The sequence below is a fragment of the Planococcus citri genome, chromosome 1, assembly GCF_950023065.1.
Source record: "Planococcus citri chromosome 1, ihPlaCitr1.1, whole genome shotgun sequence".
NCBI classification, from domain to species: Eukaryota; Metazoa; Arthropoda; class Insecta; order Hemiptera; family Pseudococcidae; genus Planococcus; species Planococcus citri.
In genome coordinates, this window is record NC_088677.1 from 69,863,151 (window position 1) to 69,882,966 (window position 19,816).

At 33.8% G+C, this 19,816-nt stretch overlaps 1 protein-coding gene across 2 annotated transcripts in view; it reads left to right on the forward strand.

Annotated features, from left to right (window-relative positions):
• The window catches only part of jp (junctophilin), a 101,762-nt gene that overhangs the window by 50,430 nt on the left and 31,516 nt on the right, over positions 1 to 19,816 (forward strand). The window contains exons 3-5 of one of the 2 annotated variants that reach the window (XM_065349641.1): positions 36 to 346; positions 9,173 to 9,247; positions 14,858 to 15,031. In XM_065349641.1, the coding sequence (XP_065205713.1) occupies positions 36 to 346; positions 9,173 to 9,247; positions 14,858 to 15,031 (560 nt within the window). The remainder of the gene's footprint in view (positions 1 to 35; positions 347 to 9,172; positions 9,248 to 14,857; positions 15,032 to 19,816) is intronic. The other variant, XM_065349717.1, reaches the window with a different exon arrangement.

Below are 19,816 nucleotides of genomic sequence, written 5' to 3' on the forward strand. Positions count from 1 at the left end.
TCGAAAAATTCAATTTTTTTGGTATTTTTTTGCAGGTACTTACCAAGGACAATGGCTGCGTGGAATGAGACATGGATACGGTGTCAGGGCGAGCGCACCGTTCGGACTTGCCTCGCATTATCGCCCGAAACAAACCTTAAGGGCATCTTTGACTTCGCTAAGGAGTAACGAAGGTGCCGGAAATAATAATGTTCCTGCCAGCGTCGAAGCGGCTGTGGCGGCTGCCGAACGTGATAGAAGGATCGACGATTCGAGGGGTGGATTCGTGCTTAAAGCCAGGAGCGACGAACCACCGCAGAGAAGAAGATCGTTGGTCGAGAAATCTTTGAAGAAATCTATTTTATCGGTGAGTTTTACGATTACGTTGGTTGGATTTGGATCAATCGATGATGGATTGTTTTTTGAAATATGTGGGTTTTTGTGTGGGAGGCTGAGAGGTTATTGTGAAAGTGTAAGATGTAGAGGAGCATATGTAAATTCAGAGTAACCATCTGCCCAGGCAATGAGAACTGTTAGAAGAGAAGAAATTAATTAATCAATTTAAAAAAATCTGAGAAACATCCTGCAATATTACGTAGAATTTCTGTTTCAAAGTCAGAGCATTTTGTTGAAACAATCAACTAAGGATTTTATTCGTTCATTCATTGAACACAATTTTTATTATTTGAATGAGAAAGGAGGCTCCATGCTTTGATTTTTAATTACAATGTTTGCCCTGGGATTAAGTATACTTCTTCAACATATTTTCAGTCACTTTTCTGGCTGTTTTTGAAAAATTATTAACCCCTCACAGATGTGGAAAAATGAAAATGAATTCGCAGCAAAGTTCTCGAAGGCACTGATTTTGATTCTGAAAAATCATTTGATCCCAAAATCAAAACTAAATCCTTTAGAGGAAAGGATTTACAGTGCAAAATTTAGAAAATGCAAGTCTGGCTACCATTTACCCTCAAAATTAATAGGTACTGAGACCTCAGAGGAAAGGAGATTGAGAAGAGGTTGTGATCAAAAATTTCCATTTTTTTCTATTCAATCTAAAATTTGAAGTCCTATAAAAATCACCACTGAATTTTGAAAATATATTTGTATTGTGACTGTTTAAACAATATAATAAAAAAAAAAAAATTGTATTTTATCATAGAGCATTTTCAAACTTTTTTTTCGAAATTAGACTGGTAGGAGGGGCACTGAGGGGTATTTAGAAAATAATGGATATTTGCACTCTGTCCCTGATTTTTCTATTGGTAGGTAATTCTGTTTAAGATAGCGAGGGGGGAAGGTTCAGAGTGATCGAATCGATAAAAAATAAGCCTGTACTGCAACTCAGGGAATTCAAATTCGTAAGTAATAATCTATGCGATTTGAGTTTTGACTTTTTTTGAAATTTTGGTCAAAATTTGAGGTTTTTGTGTCTCATGAGTGTTAATATCTCATTTTAAAAATTATTTTTGTGAAAATAAATTTAAAAAGCTTTCATTGTAATGTTTTTAGATCTATAGTAGGGTTGCTCACTCCTCATCTCAAAGCAATATATTGGTTTTTGTTATAAAAATCCCTAAAAAAATTTGTCCCTCGAACTTGAGTGATTCAATTTGTCTACAGAAACTCCCAAGTTGAAAAAAAATGAAAAAAATCCAACGTATCCAAAAATTTTCCATTTTTGTCAGAAATTCTTTGGCCCCACAAAACGATCCACTTCCACACTAAAAAGCTTTCCTAAGTTGGATCAAAAATATTGTTTGGGGAGGGAGGGAGGGAGGGAAGAAGGCTTCTGACTAGAAGCAAACATTTTTTATAGACTTCAATGTTTTTATTTTTCAAATTTTTTCTCCAGTTTTGAGAGGTTTCTTACTCAAAGATCAACATTATTTGAGGACTGAGGAAGTTTTTTTTTTTTTTTTGAAAGGCAGAGCTATGACCTACACCTTAGAAGAATTCAGGCATAGAAATATTAAATTTTGCGGATAAATTGGATTATTTTCATTTTTTGTTGGGGAGGGAGGCTTCTGGGACAACTTTTTTGAATTTGAGGGGAAATCGAAAAATAGGGAATGATTTTCTACATATGGTAACTTTTAGCTTTTGTAATCATTATAGGAAGTCGAATATTCATTTTTTTGGTCTTTCTAGATCTTTATTATAGATTTTGAATTTTTAATCTATTCTTTGTAAAAATTTGCGAACAGATTTGTTTCTAGTTTAACCAGTTTTGAGATATGACGCTTCAAATGTTGGCAATTTGACGCAAAATCATTTAAATTCGTGAAAATCACGATTCAATTTCAAGCCCAAACGAAAATTTGAGTAGAATCATCGCAAAAAAATTCCCAATGAAAGCTCAAAATTTCAAAATTTTCATTTTTTTGCTGCAGTTGAAAAAAATTTGATTTTTTGTTGCGATAAAATTTAAATAAACGTGTAGTTCAGTCGATTTCAATGAATCAGTATAAATTTTGGACCCTGGTTGGGCTCTCATTCGTTCTTGTGAACATTTTTGGGGATTTTTTTACTCTCATTCTCTCTTATAGAGTTGTTGGTTGTAATGAAGAAAAAAATCGTTGAGAAGTTCAGCCCTCCAACTTACAGTTAAGTCGTGCCAGAAAGCCCCCCCCCCCAATTGAAAAAAATTCCTTTGCCTCGTCTCCTAAGCTATTTTGAGACTCAATTTTCGTCCTCTTAGACCTTTTGTAGAGCCTACAAAGTCAAAAAAATTCAATCAAAATGAAATACCTACTTCAGTCAAATATTTTTGTTTCAAAGGTTAAAAAATGAAAAATTAAAGTCTGTAAACATTTTTTGAACATTTTTTAAAAATCTCTGGTTGGAATCGTTCTGAATACTTCTTCGATGAAAAATTTCTGAAGAATTTCTACACACTTTATTTTTATTTTTTTTTTCAATTTTTGGGTCTCCGCATGAATGGAGGAGCAATAGATATTTTTATTCAAGAAGACCAACTTTTGAATAGAAATGAGAGAATCTCAAAAAGAATCCCGAAAATTGGGAAGTTTCGTTTTACTTGTATCGAGTTTCAAGATTCAAAATTTACAAAATTTCTAGGGAAAAAAAAGAGAATTATGGAGTCTTACTTTTTCCAAGAAGAAGGATTGAAAAGGATTCCAAAATTTGAATTGGGGGTAAATTGTCTGTGTCAAGCTAATAGAATTTTTCGCTCTTCTTCGTACATTTTAAAATTTAGCATCAAACTTTTTATTGCATTCCTGAGACAAATTTTTATCATCATAATTCGTTTTCTGTTGATAATGTAGGGCAAAATTCAACCTACTCCGAGAAAAAGCGTTTAAATTGACAATTTAGCGTTCGAAAAATCGCGTGAAAAATATTCCAACCGTTTTCCAAACGCAATTTATTAAAATCAAAACCAATTTCCGGTTATTTTTGCATCATTTTCGCTAACGAAAAATAATATCGTTTTCTCGCATTTTTCATTATTCATTCAGTTCGAAAATTCTCAATGTGCTTATATTATATATCTAAATTGGATTTGCAAAACGTAAACGTTCCATATCTACAGGTGAATTTCGTTTTGTAATTTAGCCTTTTTTATGTACCTTGGCCATTTTATTAAATTACGCACAAAGAGGTAATCTTATTTTTTATGATAATTTGGTTTTAACCCGGAATTATTTTAAACGTTGCGAAGCGTGGAAATTCATAAAATTCTACCTTCATTATAATAATTTTCGAGTCTATATAGCCAAACAAGGGCGTAAAATTTTTCGTAGGTACCTAATACCTACCTTATACCTACCTATACAAAGGGCTGAAATTTTTCCCCCCTGTTAAATACCTACCTACTACGAAGCGTGTAAATGGGACGTCATGCGCATGCATTTCGCATTTGCGTAGCGATCATTTAAATTATACCTACAGCGAGATGGGTAGAGGGGAAAAGGGTACAGATCGTCAATATACCCAGATACTTTTTGTTTTTCGTGCTGGTATAGGTGCCTACTGCCTAGTTGATGGACGTAAGGGCATTTAAGTACCGTTGAAGAGGGGGGAGGGGGTTCAGTGTATCGTCTGTTTAATGGGCCTTTAAATTATCTTGTGTTTTTTTAAAACCACTGTCAACGCTATCTGTTGATACGGTTTTGAATTCGATGTGAAAATTTTTCGGCGTGTAATTTTTTCTCATTTTCGATGTTGGTTTTTATTTTACTTATTTTTTTTAATAGACCTGGATCGATATTCCATTGATGAGTAATATACCGACGAAATTACGTCTTTGGGGAGATACCTAGTGTTTCTCTCGAGAAGTTTTTCCATTTTGGTAAAGGTTTTTCGTAAAATTTGATGGAGTTTTTAAGTATATTCGATTCATCCCCTTTCGGTTCGAATATGAGAGCTGTTTTTTCGAAGATGCGATTTCGTTCTATAAGGACTCGTATTTAACGACGATTGGTTTTTCGTAGTAGGCACCCATCTAAATAAAATAAACGATTTTATAGGTTAAACAAATGAAAGCTTTTTTTTTACACGTATGGTTTTTCGTACCTTTTATCGTATTGGTTTTTTTCGACGAAAAGTACACAGATATTAGATACGATATCACCCATAGGTATATCTAGATGTAAATATACCATGTCTATGGCATCGTATACACGAATGCCATTTAGTAATCTAACGTGCTGAGCGGTTAATAGTCGTGTAAAGAAAAATTGTTTATATTTTGAAGCCCATTTGAAATAATTCACACTTTGGCAACTAGTCAAAATCATATCACGAGGGTATACGAAATTGAAAAGAAATTCGTTTCGGTGAAAATTGAGCTCATGAACGAGTCGCTGTAGCGTGATTACTGAAGGGAAATAGAAATAAGTAGGTATTGAATTTCTCCAATGAATAAAAAAAAGGCTACCTGATGTACCAGCGCGGGCTGGCAACTGGCAAGGGAGTACGAAGGCAGCAATCTTGTGCCTTTTTTAATCCCCACGAGTAATTCTTGGCTTGTTTTACTCTGTGGAATATCATCCGGCGAACGCGAACGCGAATTGGAAATTTAATGCAGCAATCTTCGCTAATATACGCTGCAGTATTGCGGGGTATAGGTCGAGGTATTCTATAATGCAAAGGTTGATTGTTGATTTCTTTTAGTTGCAATTTTTTTTTCTTTTTTTGAAAAAAAATCTCGGGTGTTTCGTAGACACGTTTGGATGAATTGCTTTGTGGCGAAGAAAAGGTACATGAATTGAACCGTTCGTGGGTTTTTTATTAGTTTGAGCGTGATGGATTGGAATTCCGCCCCACTCCTCTGTCTCGTGTTTTTTGGGTTTCCTAATTTAAATGCATAGCAAAGTAGAATGGTAATATTGTTTTTTTCATTTTGATTTTTTTCATTTACTAGAAAGTTTGGATTTTACGTATTAACAAACGCCCTCTTTCTTTATTTTGAATTCATTTTGGGAAAATTTCACAAAATTGCTCAGCATATTTTTGTTAAGTTTAAGCCTTTTTGATTTTATGATTAAAAAAAATATATTTTTAAAAAAGTTGAAAAAAATATAGGTAGTTGAAAATATGAGAAATTGATAAATGAAGACATCATTTTCTCGAATAAAACTGGGTCATTTTGGTTTCCATTTCCTGCATCATTTTCATTTTTGAACAATTTTTTCATTTTTGTTTTTTTTTTCGAGTTATTGTATGCCTTGTATTGTTTGCAACTTTTTAAACTAGTTTTCTCAAATATTCATAAAAAGTGCATGCAATTTTTCAGATGGCATCAATTTTTTTTAGCAATGGTGTATAATTCTTGATTTAATTTCTATCAACTTTTTGATTTTTGAATTTTTTTTGTAAGATCAGTATTAGGACCTGCAATTTTTCTCTGATGGTTTAGTAAAATAACCATCATCATTTCTATCTAAAGGTTCCAGGAAACGAGGAAGGGGCGTTGTAATCGTAATTTTCACTCAGTTTTCAAAACTCAGAGCTCAGGATTGATTGAACTGGGACCAAAGGACCAAATCTATTCATGAGGTTTCAAAGCAGAGGAAATGTTTGGTGGAACAGAAGTTTTTTCATTTTAGAATTTTGATGAACGTAAAATCTCAAAAAAATGGTTTGGAAAAAATCGTTGAAAAAAAAAATTTTTTTGCAATATTACCTCAACAATTTTGGGTTGTGGTGAAGCAATATCGTGGTGATGTCAAATTTCTGAGGAGGTTCCACTTTTTTTTAAAGACATGATTTTGAAACTTCAAGTTTGGCTCATGAATATTAAAATCTGATCCAATCGAAGTAGATACTGATGATTGAATTAGCATATCCCATTTTAGACTTTCCGAACCGATTAGAGGCAGGTTGTAGCCATCTTGAAGCCTCCAGCGGATTTTTAAACGTATAATAAATTTTGGACCAAATTTCTATAAAATGACCCACATGAAGTTTAAGCAACCTCTACAAGCTCATATCAATTTTACTCGGAACATTTTCCCTCAATTTAGGAACAATTTTCTAACTATAATTCACGAGTTTCTCTCTACGATAATTAATCTCGAAAAAAAATAGAACGCGGATGGAAAATTTCTCAAGAAAATCTGAGGTGGGTCATTTTTCAATTTTCCAAAAATTTAATATACTAGGTCGTGCCCAAACAATCTCAACAAGACGCTAGAAAAATTTGAAATGACACCAGCCAATGGAATCAAAAAAAAAGAAAGAAAATTTTGAAAATTTTCGAAACATCAGTTAAATTAAGAATCTAAAATTTTCCCAAGTCTCGATTTCAAAAAAAGAAAAATTAAAATTAAAAAAATGACTCTCTCTACAAAATACTTGAAAAATTTTAATATTCTTTTATTTTTGGATATAATTCCTCCGCACATCTCCTACCACCAATAAAATGAAGTGACCGTATCAATTCTTACTAATTCGGAATTTCCAAGTTCGAAAACCTGTTTATGTTTTGGATTTAACCTCTCTTGATTTCCCCCAATCGCATACTTTTTTTCAAAATGGAGGGCCAGAGAAGGTCCCTTATGGCAATTCACAACTTTTTCAAGAATCAATTTTACAAAATCGAAAAAGTAGAAAAAATCCGACTAAATGGCATCGAGCTTTTTTTTCAGGCAAAAGTGAATGATTTTTGGTTTTCATTTCCATGTATATTTTGGTTATCAAATCATTTCAGGGGTTCGCAACAATTTTTGAAACATGTGTTAATAAAAATTTTATCGCAATTAAGCTGCAGTGACCACTCGGAAATCAGAAAAAATTATCATTAATAAAAATCACACGTCAAAAAACGTGAAAAGAATAGAATTATGTTACATAGTTATCGAGAAGAAAGAAAATGAAAAAATTCAGGGTCATTGCTCTCGATACCTTCCATTTTCACATCTAATTTCAAGCCAATTGTTTGAAAATTGCTTGAGTAAGATGGCTTTCAGTCTTTGAAAATCCCATTTGATGAGTACAACCCCCCTCTCCTCTCGTGGTTCGAAAATTGAAAATCCAAGAAAAATTAGTAGTTTTGTCTGCTTATTGTAATAGAGCTCTTTGTGAGACTAAAAATTTTTAATTCTCCACAATGTTTTCCTAAATTTTCCCAAAAATTATCAAGATTTTTTTTACACGTGATTTTTAGGGACACCCTGTATTTGAACCAAAAAATTTCCATCCAGTACCCTTACGTTTACTCCTAATTTTTTCACAGTGTAAAAAAATAGAGGATCATTTTGCGAAGTTTGATACATTTTGGGAACCAATCTTTGAAGAAAATTATAATCAAACCCATTTAAAATTTCAATCAAAAATGTGGACTATGATTCCATTTCCTGAAATCAAAAATGATCATCCTCGCCATAATTTTGATTTTTTGCCGCATGAGTAATTAGATTACGATGATACGAGGTAGTACCTACTTACCTTCTGTGGAACTGGAATCTAAATTTTGTGACCATTTTTGTCGTATGTATTCTTGTGTAATAAATGCATTGGAATGAAATTAATTTTTTCTCCCGAGTGCCATCAACCATACAATACACGTGCATTAATCGAATAAAATTTGAAAAAAATGTCAACTTTTATGCTCCAATTTATTGAAGTGTCGGAATTTCGATTTCAAAGCAACGTATGATTCAATTTTTTTACGATAAAAATTTTCCACTTCACCCTAATGTAGGTATAGAGTGTTTGCGTGCGCATACTTACTGTTTTGAAAATGACTAATGTAGTGTGTCATTAGATGCTACACGAGCGTTTCATTCGTTAGCGTGACTTGGTTACTATTTATGTCAGTGTGCGTTATTAGTGATACCTACTACGTTGATGTGGATTATATTAATTATCATCATCCCCCCCTTTTGTGCCTTCAAAGGCGTGCGAACTGCGAAGTGTAGGTAGCTTTTAAGAGATGTTTCAGGGTGTGTGAACTTTTTAATAGGTTCAAGATGCTATTAGCGTTATTGCTTTGTTGCGCAATTACTGTCTTATACTTATGCTTGATCGTAGGTAGGTAAAGGACTAAAGGTATAGTGAATTTTACGAGTATAGCTCGAGAAAAAGCTGAAAGCTGATAGGAAAAGGTTGGGTACTGCGAACGGAATGAGAACCTGGGAGAATGCATAATGTAACGTAGTAGTGGTGCCCTTGATGACGTTCACAATTTTTTCTCTTCAATTGTCGTGAAATTTTCTATGGCTTTTAGGTATTCATATATTCAGTAATCGATATCTATCTAAAATCGAGTGTGAGGTATACGTATTTTTTTCTGACCATATTTCGATTTTACCAATTTTTTATCAACTGATATGGCTTCGAGTTTAGTAAGGAAATGAGGAAATGCTATGATCGTATGATAATTGATAGAGATAATTGAATTAGGCGCATTTGTTTTTTTTTTCAATTTTTCTTAGTCTCGTCTCGATAGAAAGTTGCTTTTTGGTCCAGAATGAGAGAGAATCGTAAACAATTGCTGAAGTTGAAAAAAGTTGAATGTTTAAAATATCCTTCTCCCAGCGAAGTCATCTAAAGCTAAATCAGGCGCCAATATGTACATGTCATTTTCGGCCCCTTCCCCTCCAATTGAAAACTCAATTTGGGGAAAATTATAAAATTTTGTTTGTTCGTTTTTGGATGAAAAATTCAAAATAAATTTGTATGTATTCTGTATAATTGACGATTAATTGTTTCTTTATTTTTCAAGCCTTCCAAGAAGTCGGAGCACAGGGTGAATTGCCCCCTTTGCTCCCTTCTATGCGGCCCTGCCGCCCACTTCGAGGTAATTTTTGATTACTTTTTTTCGATTTTATGTTTTTTTTTTCATTTTTTTTATTTGCGTTCAAATATTTTTTCAAGTCTTCTGATGTGATTGGAGGAGAGAAGGAAAGAGTTTTCAAATTTTTATTGCAACTCTTAGATACTTTTTTGATAAAAATTGAACTTGCGGTTTAATTTTTTTCTTTTATTCCGAAATTGAAATAAAATTATATGTATTTTTGAAATTCAGATCGGATATTTCTTTGATGATTTTAAAATCTGAGTTGTTTAAGTAATGTTCAGTCGTTGTGATATCAACTTCAATTATTTCCATGATCAGAATTTTGGATTTTAACAGTGTTATCATTCAAGTATGTAGTAATGAAGATTTTTTTTAGTGATCAAGAATTCGTGTGGAGTGAAGAGAGGGTGATTCTTAGGACTTTGCTGTGCAATTTTATTTTATTTCTGTCGATATTTTTTTGCTGCTTTGTGGTTCTTTTTTTAGTAGGTATTGATTATTCATTAGGTATTGGTATTGGTTTTTCTTGCTTTGACGTGATTATTGTTTGAAAAAAATGTAGGTGTGGATATTTTTATGGTTTAATATTTTTAAAGGTATCATCTATTCATGTTGATAGTTAGAATTTGAAAAACTGAAAGGAGGACATTCACGAGTCAAGGTTATAAAAAGCATAATTTTGGTAATTTCGACTAAAAAAATTACCCATAAATTTTGAATGAAATTGTATGTAGATACGTCATTATTATCATTAAGAATTTTTTGTTCATTATTTTCGAATATTTTGTTGCTGCGTTCACTTTTTCAGCTATAAAACGAGGTATCTGAAAGAATTCAACTTGGAAGAATTATTTTGACCCCATAAGAAGTTATGTAGGAGCAGAGAGAGAGCGAGGGGTGGGGGTATGTGCTACAACAATTTTAAAAACCGTGGAAATTGGCTTGTTTCGGGAATTATTTTGATTTTTGAATAACTTGAAATGAATTCTTTGGTTGTATTTGAGGCATGAAAGACTTGAAGCTGGCTAAGAGTGGGTTTGTGCACCGGAAGAGTTCATACATCACTGACAGGATCCCCCTTTCCCCTTGAAAGAACAAAATAAAAAATATATTAATAAATTTTTATTGAAAAAGTTAATTTCTTCGATAGAACTCTTATAAATAACCCCCTTGGCTCTTATTTCTGAAAAACCTCTCTAGACTCTCCAGGTCTTCCAGTGTTGGTCTCTTTATACCCGGTGTCCAAAAAAGTACACCGAGCAATGTTGTCTCCTCTGTGCAGAGCCTCCAAAATCGAAAAAAAAATCAAATAAATGAAATAAAGGAAAAGTCGATGAACATTTTCCAAAAATTTCCAACTTTTATGCCAAAATTCTTCTGAAGAACTTATTCCTTTTTTCCACTAGGAGTCTCAACAGTCTTGTTTATCGAGCTTTTGTGCTGATTCTCATCACAAAACCTTGCGTTTTTTTCAATCAGATTTCAAATTTTAAATTTTAGGTATTTCCTTTTTTTGTAGAAAGAAACCCTCTTGTTTTTTTCACTTTTTAAGCGAAGAGCTCGGAGATCGTAAATTGAAAAAAAAAAACAAAAGATTAAAAAAATTTCCATCAAATTTTTTTACATTTTTTATAAATTAGTTTTGATGAAAAAAAAATCATTCGTTCACCCAAATTCACGAGTAAAAATTTCAAAAGTGAAAATTGCACCAAACATGGAAAATGATGAAGTTATTTACTCGTTGTTTTGACATTCACATCCTAGAAAAAGAAACTTGGAATGTTCATAGGAAAATCAAAAAAATTTGAATGCAACATTTTGTCCCCTCTCCCCCGCATCCTAAAACACTCCAAAGGCGTTTAAAAAATATCCTGGTAGAAGTCCTGTAAAAATCATGTTTTTAATTTTGAAATTCCACGAGACACCCTGTCTTGAAAAAAAACCTCCCTCATAAATTTTTTTGGAAATTTTAATGTTTCTTTCTGTTTGGCATTTTTTTAAGCTTTGAGACTCCATACGAGGAGGTCAACATTGTTCAAGAACCCAGCGGAGATTTTTTATTAGAATAAGTTGCTTAGTGCAATCATCAACGCAGAAATAATAATTTATTGAAAACAATTTTCGTGTTTTTTTAAAATTTTTTTCCAACTAAATAGTGGAGGCAAATTAGCATCATATTTCGAAAATAAAAGCATTTTTGGCTACCCAAGATTTTATGATGAAAAATTGTCAAGGGTGGTCCCCTGAATAATTCCTGAGAACTACCACCCCACAGACCCCTAGCTAATTTTTTTATGGGGGGTTGAACCCCCCCAAAATGGGGTTTTTGCACTTTTATCCTCAGGGGTTGATTTTACGTCGAATATAGCTTTATTTTTGAATTCTACGTCAAATTTCCGATCTAGTGATATATCAACACCCCTTCTAACCCCAAGGGGGATGGGGCTAGAACCATTCAAATTGGAGGGGTTTTCTAAAAAACACCAAAAGGCTATCGGCGCATAAGAGGGGTGAAATGGCCCTCGAGAGCGTTCGGGTTGATACTAGCATGGAAGGAAGGTACCATCGAGAAACTACTGCGTGAAAAATTTCAGATCCACACCACCTCCCCTCTTTGGGGAACCCCCCTTTTCTGAAATTTCAATAGCACTTTTCTCAGCCCCATATTAACCGAATTTGAAAATTTTTCAGTATGTTATGTATGTCCCTTGTAGGTATCCCCTCAAAAATTGTCAACCCCCTACCCTCGTATTTACTCTACAAAATCGTGTAAAAATGTGTTTAAGGGAGGGTTGAGGGTAAAATGGGAATTTTGGGGAAATCACCAAGTATTAATAAGTGGGGTGTCGTTTTCTTATGATTCGATACAGCTGAGTACGAATATGACGTCAGATTTTTTGCTGCACTCATCTACTCCTCTCCAGAGCACTTAGCCCCCTCAATTTTTACTATTGATAAAAACCATGAAACAAGCTGAAAAACGCTATTTTGAGGGTTAAATATAAAGGTAGGGGGTTGAAAATTTTTGAGGGGATACCTACTAGGGATATACATAACATACTGAAAAATTTTCAAAATCGGTTAATATGGGGCTGAGAAAAGTGCTATTGAAATTTCAGAAAAGGGGGGTTCCCCAAAGAGGGGAGGTGGTGTGAATCTGAAATTTTTCACGCGGTAGTTTCTCGATGGTACCTTCCTTCCATGCTAGTATCAACCCGAACGCTCTCGAGGGCCATTTCACCCCTCTTATGCGCCGATAGCCTTTTGGTGTTTTTTAGAAAACCCCTCCAATTTGAATGGTTCTAGCCCCACCCCCCTTAGGGTTAGAAGGACAGTTGATATATCACTAGATCGGAAATTTGACGTAGAATTCAAAAATAAAGCTATATTCGACGTAAAATCAACCCCTGAGGATAAAAGTGCAAAAAACCCATTTTGGGGGGGTTCAACCCCCCATAAAAAAATTAGCTAGGGGTCTGTGGGGTGGTAGTTCTCAGGAATTATTCAGGGGACCACCCTTGACAATTTTTCATCATAAAATCTTGGGTAGCCAAAAATGTTTTTATTTTTTCTTATTTGCCTCCACTAAAAAGGAGGGAGCTCTGTTCAGAGGGAGAAAAATAACTTTGGAATCTGGAGACGGTTTTATTGTTGACTCTTTTGAAGGGGGAGAGGGGTTATTTAGAGGAATTCTGACCTAGAAAAATTTTCATTGACCTTATCGTTTATTTAGTCTTAATTGTTTTTTTTTTTTTTTTTTTAATTTTCAAGGGCTGAGGTATGGATGGTCCAATATTGTTGGGGACACCGGGGATGCTTTTTCCTTGGAAAGAGGGTTGTTTAAGAATCCTTCACCCCCAACTTTTACATTTTGATTTTTTTTAAATTTTTGGGAGCTCCTAGTAAAGTTTGACTTTTAGTTGGGTGCCAAAATTTTCTAGGAATTTTTGAGCGAGACAAATCTCAAAAAAACCACCATGTGAATAAAGGCCAGTGTAGGCAACGTAAATTAAATTTGAAATTAGTTTTCAAAACGTTGATCCAAAATTACCTTCGGGGCCATCCTCGACCAATAGTAAACTAATCGCGAAGCATCTTCGGGTAAACACTAATCCTTTTCTCACTCCAGCTCAAATCTCAGCTTAAGTAATTTTCTGATAAATTATTACTTTTCTTTTGCGCGGTCATTTTCATAAACACCGTCGTCGGGGTAATTTTCCGCGCATTTTACTCTAACATTTCGATCGTGGTTTTTTAATATAGAGATTCTTACAAGCGGAAAAACACCGCTAATACTGGGACGACGACGTTATTTACTCACTGCAGATTAAATTGCGAATAAAAACCAGTAAGTAAAGGTCGGGTAGATACAAATTTAAAAGTAATACGCTTAATTACGACTCGTGCCTCACTTCTCGTGTATATCGTGGCGCATTGATGGTAATTACTCGGTCCAAAAACAATGGGGAAAAATACGACGATTATGGTTCGCTTCGTAATAAGTAGCTATAAACGCGAGGTATGTACTAATATACTTACTGGAGAAAAATGGCGAAAAAATGCTATACGAGAAAAGAAGACTGAAAACAATGGTCACAGGGATGTAGAAGAGAAACGAGGGTGAGAGGAATATACAAGGTATACATAGTGTGTATGGTTGTATAGTTTATAAGAGAGAGGTTCGTGTACGTATATTATGGTATATAGAGAGGAGCTAATTCTATTCATAGCATAGAAAAGAGGCACGTTGTACACACGAAGAGTATATAGTACTCGTATACGTACGGTACGATTCTTTTGAACTGAGCTAAGTAGCTGATTTACACGCTAACTCGTTGGTCGATTAGTTTGTGAGGCGAAGGCAAAACCATCTTTTCGTTTTTTAATGAGCTTGGGCCCAGGCCAGCTTTCTTTTTATTCTAATATTGTAAGACTATATTCGTTGTGTAGTATTTAACCTTGCTCGAAAACTTACTTTTTATTTTACATGTACTTTACGTTATAGTACATATTATATCTTAACGCGAAAATTAATGATGCAAATTTTTTGCATGAATGCATCGCGCGTGACGTGTTTGGAGGAATCGCTCGCTCGGCGTTTCGCTAGCGAAAAATGACACCTCGAACATCGTCGTCGTCGCCACGGTATTCGATGAATGTTGGGACGCGATTGAATTAGGATGAGGCGAAAGAGACTAGAGAGAGGGGGAGGGGAGAGAGACGCGGCGATGTTAATGTTTCAAAAAATATGTACTATAGATATGTGTATTATGTACGTACAATGTAATGTATGCGATATTATGACGTTCATTAATGGCGTGTACGATAAAGCAACAACGACGAAGACGAAGACGTCGTTAATCTGTTGAATATACGTACAATATACGAGGTGACATGCGAATAAAGTACATACATAAAAGCAAAGGCTGCTCAAGATAGCGGCACTACGTATACGAGTATATGTGAGGCAGTTTTCTTGAAAGAAAAATGTCACTCGGAGCTCGTCGGCAATGGAAGCTTAGCAGCTTTATAAGCATGAGCACTGTGATAAGCAAAGCTTCTATTCCATGGATTGTAATTAAACTGGAAAATCGTCTGCGTGTGTTTCAGGGATTGAAAATGCGTAAACAACGAAGCACCGGCGATTTAGAGAAACGTCTTACGTCAGGTGGCAGCATACGTAGTACGGCTTCGAGCACATCTTGGATGAGTACAGAGTCGTCTCAATCGGGACCAAACGGAGGTTCATTTCATACAGATTCTAATGCGAGCTTTGTTGTAGAGGTAAAATAGCAGCATGATATTATACCTTTTTTATTTTCTGTTTGCTTTGCATCTACCTACATAATATGTATTTTATAGCCGAGTACGAATTGTGAATTTGCTCGATTTAGATGCTGGAATGGATTTTATGACTGGGTATGGAATCTCGACGGTTTATGTCGTAATTGTGCACTGTTTTCAAAAGATTCGCCTTTGTAGCCGAAAAGTGCAAGTATTGCTCTATTTTGGGTGTTTATATGAAAAAAATCTTCAGACAAAGGGTGTTCCTTGGTAGCTCTTCTACAATTTTAGTTCTTACGAAAATTTAATTTCGAGTCACTTTTGAGTCTCGAAACTCAAAAAAATATCAAACTTCATGTTCTCAATAGTCTCAGAATGGCGAATATGGACTCTTGATCCAAATCAGGTCAGCAGTAATGACAAAAATTGTCACTTTTTGATGTAAAAAGTCGTAAAAATATGTAATTTTGACTATATGATCACTCCATCTCATCCTACTCTTCTGGAATGAATACGTCCAAAAATGCACCAAATTCATTTCATTATTGCCTACACTGATTTTTCAGAAACAAATTGTACATAAGAAGAAAATTTTTTAGAACTCAAATTAAACTTTTTGAATGCAACGATTCCACTCAAAATATGGGAGAATTTTTCTGTCACATTTTCAGTTAAATCGTTGCATGCAAAAAAAAATACCATCATTTCATAATAATTAGTTTAATTTGAGTCCTGAAAATTTTGGTGTCAAGATTACTCTTTCCGTGTGAATTGGTAAATTTTCGACTTGAATCTGAATTTCGAATCAATTTCACGATTTGACCCTCGATACCCTTGAATTGAAGCTAAAATTTGAAGAAAAACGAGTCTCTTTGTTTCCACTACCCTCCATCTCTTGATTAAATCGGTCACAGGAAAAAAATGTCATCGAAAGAGAACAAAATTAAACTTCTGAAGCTATTGAGATTTTATTTAAAGTATCTATTTTTATTCATTTTAGGTTTTTCAAAATTTGAATTTCGTTGAGAAAATTTTTAATTTATTTGTTTACTTTTTTTAACGCTTAGAAAGTGTTGAATTTCGAGGGAAAGAGGTTAAAGGAGTGTTCTTTTGAGTCTTTTCCAAGTATTTTCTCAATTTCGAAATTTGAATTCAGAATAGTGTACTTATCCTCCAAAATAGTTTAAAAGGGGGGGGGGGAGGGTGAAGGGTGAATGTGCAAAACTTGTTTTTCGTGCTGGAAAATATGTTGTTGTTTTTTGCAAAAAAAAAAAAAAAATAGTTCTTTATATGGTTTTTATGGAGAAAAAGTAGAATTTTTGCATAAAAAATGATGTTTTTACAAAAGAAACCGAGATTCTTGTGATAAAGAAAACTAGATGATTTTTTGGAAAGGACAAGTTTTTTTGGGGAAAATGTTTTTTTTTCAACAAAATTATTTACTTTTTTTTGAAGAAAAACCAGGTAGGTAAACAAGGTTTTTATCAGATAAGAACCAAGTTTTTTTTTTTTTTTTACAAAAATCCAAGTTTTTCTGGTTTTTGTTCAAAACAGCTTCTTTGCAATACAGAAACAGTTTTTTCTAGTACATAATAAACCCAAACAATTTTGTGCAAAACCAACTTTTTACAAATTTTGCAAAAGAAGAGGTTTTTGTGAGGAACAAGCTTTTTGAGGAAAAGTTGGGTACTTGTTTTTTGGACAAACAAAGAAAGTTTTTCGGCCAGAAGGCAAATAAACTTTCTGTTGAATAGAACCAAGTTTTTTTTAAAACCACAAAAAGAATATTTTTTATTTTAAAATTTTGCATTTAAAAACAAGACTTCTGCAAACACAGAGTTTTTGAGGAGAAATTTTATTTTTTTGTTGAATAAATTTTTACGAGGTTTTTGGGAGGAACGAAATTGTTTGTAGAGTTTTTCAAAGAAGCTGGTTTTTTGGTATAAAAACTGTAGGTACCTATTTTTACCCAATAACAAAGTTGTTTTATTGCATAGATCCAAATTTTTTGCCAAAGACAATTTTTTGCACGTTTTTGCAAAAAAAAAGTTTTTTTGAAAAGAAAATGTACTTATTTGAGAGAAACAGATTTTTTCGCACAAAAACAACTTTAACAAAAGTTATTTTCTTTAAATGACAAATTTAAAAAAAAACAGTTTTTTGGAACAAAAACTTTTTTTCTATTGGAGCCTTTTATTGGGAAAACAACTTATTTCAAAAAAAAATGATTTTTCTCAATGGACAAGTTCTTTGTGAAAAAAAAAGGTTTTTGAGCAAAAAAAACAAATCGTTGCTTTTCCCGTTTTTTAATTTCAAACAAAGGCAATTTTGTGCAAAAAACACGTTTTTTTTGGCAAACCCCAATTTTTGGTTTACTTTTCAAAGAACAGAGGTTTTGGGGGATAAAAGAAACCGGTTCTTTGGAACAAAAACAATTCTTTGTGCAAAGAAAAAAAGATTTTTTGTGAATAAAACCAAAGTATTTTATTGGGAAAACACAAATTTTTTCAACAAAAATAATTTTTGTTTAATGGACAAGTTTTTTGTGAAAAATGCAAGTTTTTTTGGGGGAAAAAGTAGTTTTACAAAAACAATTTTTTGCAATTTTTTTTATTTTTTTGAAAAAATGATATTAAAAGAAATTTATTTTGCAAAGAACAGGGGTTTTGTGGGATTAAAGAAATCGGTTTTTTGTAACAAAATCAATTTTTTGAGCAAAGAAAACAAGTTTTTTATTGAGCAAAACCAATTCATTTGTTGAAAACAATTTGTTTTGGCAAAGAACAGATTCTTTGAGGAATAACGTTGATGAAATTATTTTATCGGAACAAAATCATTTTTTTGTGCAGTCAGAAAAAACAAGTTTTTTTCGGGCAAACCCAATTTTTTAGTGAAAAATAAATTTACATATTTCTGTCTAGTCTGTTTCTAAGTTCTAATGCAAGATACGAAATATCGAATAGCAAATATAATTGTTTTTGGTGCAATAACTCTGGAAAAAGGTGAGGTAATAAGGTCAGAATTGATTATCATTTTGAAATATACAAATAGGTGATGTATTTTTTGAGTGGGGGGGGGCGAGAAATTGAATTGAAGCATATGTGAATGATTTTTCGCTCAGAAGAATAATTTGTGAATTGTTGATCGTATTCGTATTTATGCATTTTTAAAAAAATAAAACGAAAAATTTTGAATTAGAACTAGCCTAAATTTTTATTTGTAATAATGAGTGAACCAGTAATCAGTCATAAAATCACGTTCATGGCTTATATCTACTCTAGTGGACAGCTTTTTTTGTACAATTGCGTCCTTATATTATGTACTCAATATCATCGCGAGTATTGACCTTATAGTCGCAGATAGCTTCATTCGTCGCCATTTAGACACCTGCGTGTGCGAACGCTAAGTTACATACTACGAGTATTTCATCGAGAAGAAAAAAAAACCCCTCTTCTATGTTCTCGAGCTTCGTTAAGGCCTGTAACACACTACTGCGATGCAATGCGATGCGATGCTTTCAAAAACGTAGCATCGCATCGCATTTCAACATAAGACAACACACTACATAATATATCTCCGTGGTGTGCATGTTTTCAACGTTATCATGTACCCATCACCCGAATTAGATTAACAATTTTGATCTTGTAAATAACGTAGAAGAATCATAAATTTGTGGTTTGTCACTAAAGAATAATAGCGAGAACTGTATTTCCATTGTAGGAAGTAATTTGGAAGTCAAATTTTGTGATCTTGGCCAACTCACTTGCACTTCAATCATTTGTCTGTGTGCTTAATATTCTCAAGTGTTGCTATTATTTTTCAATAATACTTATGTGATGAAGAAATCTTTTCAAAAAAGAATAGAAAATAAATCACAATAATAATTTTTCCGTTCATGTACTGCTAAAATTACAAGTGCATCTCTCTTATCAGATTATCACAATTCGTGGAGGTAAAATCAACCAATCACAGGAAAGCATCGCATGCGACGTCTCAGACTTTTGTACATCAACTACAAACCTTGCAACGCGTTGCAAGGATTTAGCCTTCTGAAAAACGTCCCATCGCATCGCATCTCATAGTGTGTTGTCCGCCATATACTTCAATGCAACTAACATTGCGATGGGACGTTTGAAAACGTTGCATCGCATCGCATCGCAGTAGTGTGTTACGGGCCTAAAAAGATACATTCGTTTTTCTTGTTTGGATGGTGTAAACGTCGCAGGCAGATAATGAGATCAATACGCGAACGTGTATTGGAACAACTTTTGTGTAGAAATGTTGGTAGTCTGCTAAATACATAGGTACCACGTTGTTGGTTCGATTCGCTGTTTTATTATAAAGTCATTATTTTGTGAACGAAGTGTGTTGAAAATTCGCCTCAATTCGTACAGCTTCGTGAGTGGAATTCGGTGTACATGTTCGATATCGATGCGTCGTAAAAACTTACCTATCCTATACCTACATGGTAGGTAGAGGTACTCGTCGCAAAAGCCAAAAGCAAAGGGTTATACGTATAGCTTTTTTTATGTTGTTAACGCGCCTAAGCGTCGAGCTGCACATGTTTAGAAGTAGATTTAAAAATTGTTTTTTTCATTTTGCTGAGAAAAGCAATGAAACGCGTACGCGTAGCCTCGTGCGAGCATACACTCGTACTATAACGACGTAGCTTCATCGTTGAAGAGCTAAGAGCTTCAGGTATAATTGTAGATTAACCTAAAGCTTAAAGCGTTGTTGCGAATTTGTGTATAAGAGCGAGGAAAGTTGCTGTAGTACTCTTACCTT